At 36.5% G+C, this 8754-nt stretch overlaps 1 protein-coding gene across 1 annotated transcript; it reads right to left on the bottom strand.

Moving 5' to 3' along the window:
• Nucleotides 1–733: 733 nt before the first annotated feature.
• On the bottom strand, nt 734–6157 carry emc9 (ER membrane protein complex subunit 9). The gene is made up of 6 exons (XM_084135284.1): nt 6004–6157; nt 4331–4525; nt 2043–2119; nt 1894–1963; nt 1704–1798; nt 734–1620 (listed from the first exon to the last, which is right to left on the bottom strand). The coding sequence occupies exons 2-6, from the start codon at nt 4523–4525 to the stop codon at nt 1440–1442; spliced, it is 618 nt and encodes a 205-aa protein (XP_083991410.1). The 5' UTR covers nt 6004–6157; the 3' UTR covers nt 734–1439.
• Nucleotides 6158–8754: the final 2597 nt, after the last annotated feature.

Raw genomic sequence — 8754 nt, 5'->3', positions numbered from 1 at the left:
TCAGTTCTACACATTGCTGGCAAAAAGTTATCGAAATAATTTTTATACATTTAATCGCTTTGTAGATACTATCAGATATACTCAGCCGTTTCAACTGACAGAGGCTGTAATACTAATGTCTGTTTTTCTATAAGTTTGAATAACAAATAAATGCAAAGAACCAGTTCATTTGTAGAACTGACAATATAGTTTTATAAAAATAGTTTTAAAAGAACTCTGAAATGCTTATAGATCATTAAATGTTAATTTAACTTAATATTAAAAAACATATTAATCAAGTTGCCTGACATGATTAAATAAATAATAATAATATCTTCTAAAAGTAGTTAGATCTTATGTGATTTGTTCATGACAGTTTTGTGTCTGTCTAGTGATAAAGATGATTTCAAGTTTGTCATATTTTTTAAATACTGCAAAGTGGCCAAAATTCTTTTGGTTTTGTTTTCACGTACGTTTTAATATTCATATATCTGTATAACGAGTGTATTGTAGGTCCGTTTTATTGATTGTTGTGTTTGACCCTCTCCCTCTTCCCTCCCACACCTTTACTCATCCATTTAATCTTTACTTTGTATTGCTACTCAGCATGTGCGATTATTTGCTCCCCTGGAGGGTATTCCAGAAAGCAGGCTTAACTTAACATGATAGTAACCCTGAATTCTGATTGGCTTAAACAGATTAAATTTAATAGTGCCAATTGACTTTCATTGTGTGGACAAAAACACAGAGACAATTCTCAAAATATTTTTTATGTTCCACAAATCATACAGGTTTGGAAATGGAAACATTAGCAGCTCTGAAAAGAAAGGAAGAGAACCGCAAATAAAAGCTCCAGACACACCCGAAGATTCTCATATTTCAAATTAAAAAGGCACTCATGCTGCTCTGAGCGCTTTGATTTTTTCTCAATTTGCTGCAAGGAATCACCTGCTCATCTAAAGAGACTTGATTAGTGTACATGCCATCAGTCATTAATACAATCACCTTCATTTTGTTATAGCTGAATATATAGACAATTCTACATTTCATTTTTTTTCTTTTTTTTCTGTTTTAGTCTGGATGAGTAAAAATTCTTATTAAATCTAAAAAACTGAGAATCCCATGTAATGAAAAAAGTTTTCATTAAAGAATTGTTTAATGTTTAGATAGATCTTTAAATCAACAATTAATAGCTTATTATTAAATGACTTAAATATGACATATAGAATGATGAAAGTAAGGAAATATGCTGGTTGTATTGCATCCACCTCAATGTAAGTGTGTGTTTATTTTTAGGATCAAAGCACCGAATCATAATGAACAGAAGAAAATTATGTTTCAGCATATTTCATTTATATCATATAAAATATGACAAAATTAAGCATGATACACAGTCAAATAATATTAAAAACAGAATTTAAGTGAAAACACTATGACATGAGCTGATTTAGTCTTTATAGTTAAACATTTCCATTGGCTGGGGAGACCAGCTCCATGATCTTGGCATTGAGTTTCGGATTGGTCCAATCTTTTGTGATGTCATCCAAATGGCTGTCAAAATCCACCAACAGTGCCTGATCACCAGAGCTGAACAGCTGATTAACTACAGAACAGGTTTCTTCCCACTGCCGAAGCATTATTCTAATGAAAACACATGTCATTAAAAGCTGCACCACAACATTATCATCAAAAACAAAGCAGCACATTCTTTGACATTTTCTTACGTGTGTTTGTCTTTGAGTGCCCAGCGAGCGTCTTTGCGCTCATACATCACAATCGGAGGAACACGGCAGCCTGGAAACATCTTTTCTCCATCAATCTGAGGCAAACATTTTTCCAATTAAGAAAAGGACTTTTCCTAGTAACTTTCTAACAAGGTGACATTTCCATAAGTAAATTTCCCAAAAAAATTACCATAAGTAACACGGCATTGTTACACTGCTCGAAGATCTTCTCTGCGATCTTCAATGCACAGGGTGTAGGGCTGGAGAAAGACAGTAAGAGAAAGTGAAACGCAGTGGAAAAATAAGGAACTCAAAACATAAGAAAAGATGAAGGAGTACCTGCTGTCTGACACACAAGCGTTGGCCTGATAATATCCCACAATCCTTTGCTGTGTTTGTGCACACCAAACATCGACCTACAACAGGAAATATCATCATGAATTCTAGATTTCTAGAGCAGCATATTTCGCATAATTCAACATCATTCTTCAATTCTTTCACACTAGGCAGCCACATTCGGGGAAAAAAAAAAACTATTAGAAAACAATAAAACATTTAGATATTGGATATTTCAGAAGAACATGTAATCTACTTAAACACTGATTGAGATAATAAGCAAAAATATATACAAAATCATCATTATACAGAAATTCTCTATTAGGAATTGGCTGTTATAAACTAACCCTCCATTTTCAACTTATGAAAATACTACATAAAGGTTATTTACTGGTATAGATGGTTCCACAAAGAACCTTTAACATCTGTGGAGCCTTTTTTTATGTATCTATTTTATAAATTATTTTAAGAACTGTTGTGAAACGGAACAAAATGGTTCTTCTATTGCATCACTGCGAAAAACCCCTTTTGGAACCTTTATTTTTGAGAGTGTAGTCATTTTTGTACTTATTTTTACAGTGTTGTTTTTAAAAATATATATTTTTGTTTTCTGTGATAGAAAAGAGCAAGATTCAGATTCTATCATTTCTAGTAAACCTTTACACTTTCAAAAAAAAAAAAAAAAAAAAAAAATCTGTCCCAAATTTGTTGCCTCCAAAAAGTTTTAGTCCACTGACTGACCTTGATTTTCTTCACCCTGTTTACACCTGGTATTAAGATGCGTTTTGATCGATTGGATCACAAGTAGACAGAGAGAGACACATACCCATTTACTAGGGGTGTAACAATATATCGCAATACAAAAATGCAACAATATGTATCGTGAATAGTGAGTGACAATATTTATCGTGAATAGTTCACCCAAAATAAAAATGTGAGAAAAAATTACCTTTTCAGAGTTTTAGTGTCAGTACTACATTAAAATATTATATATAATGTTGAATATAATGTATAATAATGCAATAGGGGAATATCTGTGTAAAAAAGTGGCCTACATTATTTTAAATGTATCTAGTCAGTTACAGAGAAACATATTCGTCTAAAATAACTCTGTATTTTCAGCTTCAGAATCATGAATATTTTTATTCTGGTGTCTCTATTGTCCTGTGCTTTGGGTTTCCAGCACCAAGTCCAAGAATATTCATTTATACACAATGTAATATCACATTTATCAGTTTAATAAACAGTACATTTTTGTTAATCTTTTATCATGTGTCTTGGAGTATCGCAATAATATCGTATCGTGAGTTCAGTATCGTGATATGTATCGAATCGTGACATGAGGGTATCGTTACACCCCTACCATTTACACCTGGTGTTTTAATCCGTGACTTTTGTCCATTTTCAACCACTTCTGTCCTGATTTCTTCAAGGGGAGGGTAAATCTGTGGGCTTTTTCAGATCTTTCGATCTAATGGACAAAATAAACTCACTCAATTTATATATGGACGTGACCAAACACACAGAGAGCAGCAGCTTTCTTTTCTGCTCTGATAGCAGCAAGACCACGCCGAATGCTTTGAGTGTGTGTTAGAAATCAGGAATGGTGAGAGAACATTGTGCTTGGTACGTTTTTCATCTTCAAACCAAACTTGGGTCTTCAGCTAACAAAGTTTAAATCCTGTCTGGCTAGCGCGCTTCCCGTAATGTTCGTGCGTTAGGTCAGTAGACGGAGAGCAGGCGGTCTTTTGTAGCTGTTTGAAAGCATGAGCGTCTACACTACGAAAGCAATCCGGTCGAATGTGTTTTCGACTACCTCTGGAAGTGGTCGTAAGTAGACAAGCTCAAAATGTTTCAGACCTCATTTACACCTGAATGTGATCCGATCGACCAAAACGCATCTTAATACCAGGTGTAAACAGGGCCCTTGTTCATCATGGCTGTATTGAGAGTACTTAGATCCCACAATTGATGCACAAGAACCAATAAGGTCTGTTCTAGTCCGTCACAGACACACACACACACACACACACACACGTTGGAGGTTCTGTGTTTAGCATATCTGATGCAAACTTTTGTAACAAATCACTTACAAGACATTTAACGTTAATGTTTATTTTTTATATGCAATCAGACTATCTGTCGTTGTCGTAATGCGTTGCGTCTTGCTTCAGACTTGACTGACAGACTGGCATTTTGACACCGCAAACTTCATGCTTTCTAACCTTATCTCCACTTTTCTCTCGCTGTGCTAGTTTTCCACTGCCAACATTCATTAAAGGCGTAGTTACCTGTGTAAGAGCGAGCTGTGTGATTGGAGCCAAAGACAAGTGCGAGTGGAGCAGCGGCACACAGTCTGTGATACACACAGCTCCCCCTGCTGGACTGGAGGACAACAGCAGGCCGTTCACACTGCAGCGTGGAAACTGACTGGCATGTAGGAACATTTTGGCATAAGCCAGACAGGACAACTCCACCTCCTCCATCTGAGAAAAACCCAAAGGGGGAAAAAAGACAGATTTTATCACTGTTTTGGAAAGTCTCTTATGCTCACCAAGGCTGCGTTTATTTGATCAAAAATACAGCAAAAACAATGATATTGTGAAATATTATTACATCTTAAAAATAACCATTTTTTATTTTTAATGTATTTTAAAATGTATTCCTGTGATGCAAAGCTGAATTTCTAGCAGCCATTACTCCAGTGATGATGGGGGATTATTACGACTGGCTGAGGCTGATTCATGATCCTTCATAAACCATTCTAATATGCTTATTTGGTGTTCAATTATTATCAATTATTACTGGTGCTGTAATCAGTTATTACAGGTCTAATAATTATATCAGTTCTTATTACTATCAACGTTTTTGCTGCTTAATATTTTTGTGGAACCTGTGATCTTTTTTTTTTCCAGGATGCTTTGATAAAGTTCAAAAGAACATCATTTTTGTTATATAGAAATCTTTTGTAACATTAGTATAAATGTCACTTATGATCAATATAATGCATCCTTGTTGAAAAAAAGTGTTTTCTTTTTTTCTTTTTCTTTTTATGGTACTGTATGTTGTGTTTTCACAAAAATATTAAGCAGCACAACTGTTTTTAACCTTGAACATAACATGTTTCTTAAGCACCAAAACAGCATAGAATGATTTCTGAAGGATCATGTGACTCTGACGACTGGAGTAATAGCTGCTGAAAATTCAGCTTTGCCATCACAGGAATAAATTATTTTAAATAGTAACAATATTTTACAACATTGCTGATTTACAGTATTTTTAATCAAATTAAATGCAAGCTTGGTGAGCATATATATATATATATATATATATATATATATATATATATATTTTTTTTTTTTTTTTTTTTTTTTACATTTTAAAAATCTTAAATTACTCCAGTCCAAACTGTTGACAGGTAGTGTATGGTTTTGGTTTTGTAAATAATTTGCACTTCCCTTTGGTGAAACTGTTTTCTCTTAGATTAACCATCATAACAACTGAAATAAATCTGAACGATTGTAGAATGGAGGCCTTTTTGTGTGGTGTTTGTTTGCTTGCATGTTCACCCTGTGGTGCTGATGTGGGTTTTCTTCTTCCGGGTGCTCCGGTTTTACCCCACAATTCAAAGACATGAAGGACAGGTGCATTGGAGACAATTTTTTTATGGGGGTGAGTGCGAATGTGTGTAATGTGTCTGTGTATGTCACCCTTTGTTAGGAAGATGGATTGAACAATTTGAAGTAACAGAAAACACACAAGGTTCAAGCAAATCACAACAAACTGCCAAACTAAAAACACTCTAGGTAGGATTCTTTCTAGATTTTGATATTACAAGCCTCACAATCTATGGCCAGCTAAGGAAGGTTCATAATAACAATAATAATCAAATGTACATAATCGATAAATCGTTTATCACAGCGGCTTTATTCGTCATCTAAAATTCGCAGAAGAATATAATTACCTTTGTGTTGTTTCCCTTTTGCAGAAGTAAATATGAAATGCCAATAGTTAAATCAAACAGATTAAAACATAAATATTTGACTGTTCACTTCATAAGGACTCGAAGCAACCGGACAGGATAACAGCAACGTCCTTGTCTTCTTCGTGATATCATTGTCATTCTTTTGCACTTGTCGCGCATTACTGCCGCCTGCAGGTCTCAATAGCAATACCTTGTTTTGGCGTCAACTAAATGATGTTGTTTTGTAGGCCTACATTTACACATACTTGTGTGCTGCCTGTGCTGTGTGTACTCTTACAAAAGTAAGATCCAGAGTTTTTGGAGGGTACTGTTCAAGTTGTGATTGCAGACAACCTGGGGGCCCATAGCGTAGCTGGCTTAGAGAGTTTTTCTGGTGAGTATTACTGCAGATTTTGCACTGGAAGGAGCTTGGATATTCAAAATGAGGTTTGGTCAGGTGTGTTTCCACAAGTTGCTGTGTTATAAATATGGTAGGAGCAAGGTTTTTTCTAGTTCCTGTTTACTGAAATAGCCTATCATATGTTTTGTGCTGCCTTTCCTAATATTCTGTAAGCTTCAGAATACAGAAAATGTGTTTGCTACTGTAGAAAGGTATGACACATTTTGTGAACTTTTTCTTCCCCCCAGTAAATGGATGTTATAGTGTATGTATGCCGTTTCTGTTGTCTTTTCTGAGTCACTGAAGAAAGATACAATTATTACACATAGTTGTATTAACCTGATGTGATATAGACATATAGACTAAACAAGAAGCCTTAAATGTAAGCCAAGATTTTGATTGTGGACTCCATTCAAGTTAAATGAACACCATTGGTAGCTAGTTGGTTTTACATGGTTGATTTTATTGCGTTTTATTTGTTCCTGTTTTGTTAAGATTACTAATTATGTGGAACCACTGTCCATGAATGAATGAGTGTGACAGTGCATACTGTGAACCCTGCTGGCTATTTGGAGACCGCAGTTCACCCCACTACAATAATGCATGGGTGAAGTGGATGTAATGAAAGCACTGACAAAAATATATCTGACAAGTGACAAGAAGTATGAGCATGGTGAAGCAGCAGGAATAAAGAAAAAAAATAAGAAATTCCCTTTCATTTTTAAAGTGATTCTACATACTAAAATTTTGGAGAGTGTGAATGCTGTATCTACAATGCTTCAAGCTACAAACGCTGACATGCAGAAGGCACTGACATTGCTGGACAACACCATTAAGAGCTTGTCTGAGTATCGTGGCGCTCTTGACCAGACAAAGGTTAAGGCACAGACGCTCGCAGAAAAATGGGGATCTCAGACAACTTTCGAAAATGTGAGAGTCAGAAGAATGAAATGTCATTATGACTAGTTGTGTGAAGAAGAGCACCTGTCCAACACAGAACGTTATTTCAGAGTCAACATTTTTAACGCTAATCTAGACACAATAATCAACCAGATCTCTCAAAGATTCAACAGTATGCGAGCAACCTCTGACATGTTGAGGCCCTACAATAAGCTCATTTATATTTTGTCACAGCGTGTTCAGCAGGAGATTACGACTGAAATCAACCAAGCAGCACCACACAAGCCCTGTCCAAGCGATACCAACTAAGTTTACAGATAAGTCACCACCAGTGAGGAACACATTGGACATACAGTGAGGAAAATAAGTATTTGAACACCCTGCTATTTTGCAAGTTCTCCCACTTGGAAATCATGGAGGGGTCTGAAATTGTCATCGTAGGTGCATGTCCACTGTGAGAGACATAATCAAAAAAAAAAAAATCCAGAAATCACAATATATGATTTTTTAACTATTTATTTGTATGATACAGCTGCAAATAAGTATTTGAACACCTGTCTATCAGCTAGAATTCTGACCCTCAAAGACCTGTTAGTCTGCCTTTAAAATGTCCACCTCCACTCCATTTATTATCCTAAATTATATGCACCTGTTTGAGGTCGTTAGCTGCATAAAGACACCTGTCCACCCCATACAATCAGTAAGAATCCAACTACTAACATGGCCAAGACCAAAGAGCTGTCCAAAGACACTAGAGACAAAATTGTACACCTCTACAAGGCTGGAAAGGGCTACGGGGAAATTGCCAAGCAGCTTGGTGAAAAAAGGTCCACTGTTGGAGCAATCATTAGAAAATGGAAGAAGCTAAACATGACTGTCAATCTCCCTCGGACTGGGGCTCCATGCAAGATCTCACCTCGTGGGGTCTCAATGATCCTAAGAAAGGTGAGAAATCAGCCCAGAACTACACGGGAGGAGCTGGTCAATGACCTGAAAAGAGCTGGGACCACCGTTTCCAAGGTTACTGTTGGTAATACACTAAGACGTCATGGTTTGAAATCATGCATGGCACGGACGGTTCCCCTGCTTAAACCAGCACATGTCAAGGCCCGTCTTAAGTTTGCCAATGACCAATTGGATGATCCAGAGGAGTCATGGGAGAAAGTCATGTGGTCAGATGAGACCAAAATAGAACTTTTTGGTCATAATTCCACTAAACGTGTTTGGAGGAAGAAGAATGATGAGTACCATCCCAAGAACACCATCCCTACTGTGAAGCATGGGGGTGGTAGCATCATGCTTTGGGGGTGTTTTTCTGCACATGGGACAGGGCGACTGCACTGTATTAAGGAGAGGATGACCGGGGCCATGTATTGCGAGATTTTGGGGAACAACCTCCTTCCCTCAGTTAGAGCATTGAAGATGGGTCGAGGCTGGGTCTTCCAACATGA

The sequence above is a fragment of the Abramis brama genome (assembly GCF_963993115.1).
Source record: "Abramis brama genome assembly, chromosome: 14".
In the NCBI taxonomy this organism is placed as follows: domain Eukaryota; kingdom Metazoa; phylum Chordata; class Actinopteri; order Cypriniformes; family Leuciscidae; genus Abramis; species Abramis brama.
The sequence above is the reverse complement of the archived record's forward strand: the minus strand, read 5'-3'. Positions and strand labels throughout refer to the sequence as shown.

What these genes read in the sequence shown, in the direction of transcription:
- emc9 (XM_084135284.1), bottom strand. Translation starts at nt 4,525, where the DNA reads ATGGAGGAGGTGGAGTTGTCCTGTCTGGCTTATGCCAAAATGTTCCTA. An exon ending in CACAGCTCGCTCTTACACAG is followed by an intron (nt 2,120 to 4,330) that starts GTAACTACGCCT and finishes TTCCTGTTGTAG; the next exon opens with GTCGATGTTTGGTGTGCACA. An exon ending in GCTTGTGTGTCAGACAGCAG is followed by an intron (nt 1,964 to 2,042) that starts GTACTCCTTCAT and finishes GTCTTTCTCCAG; the next exon opens with CCCTACACCCTGTGCATTGA.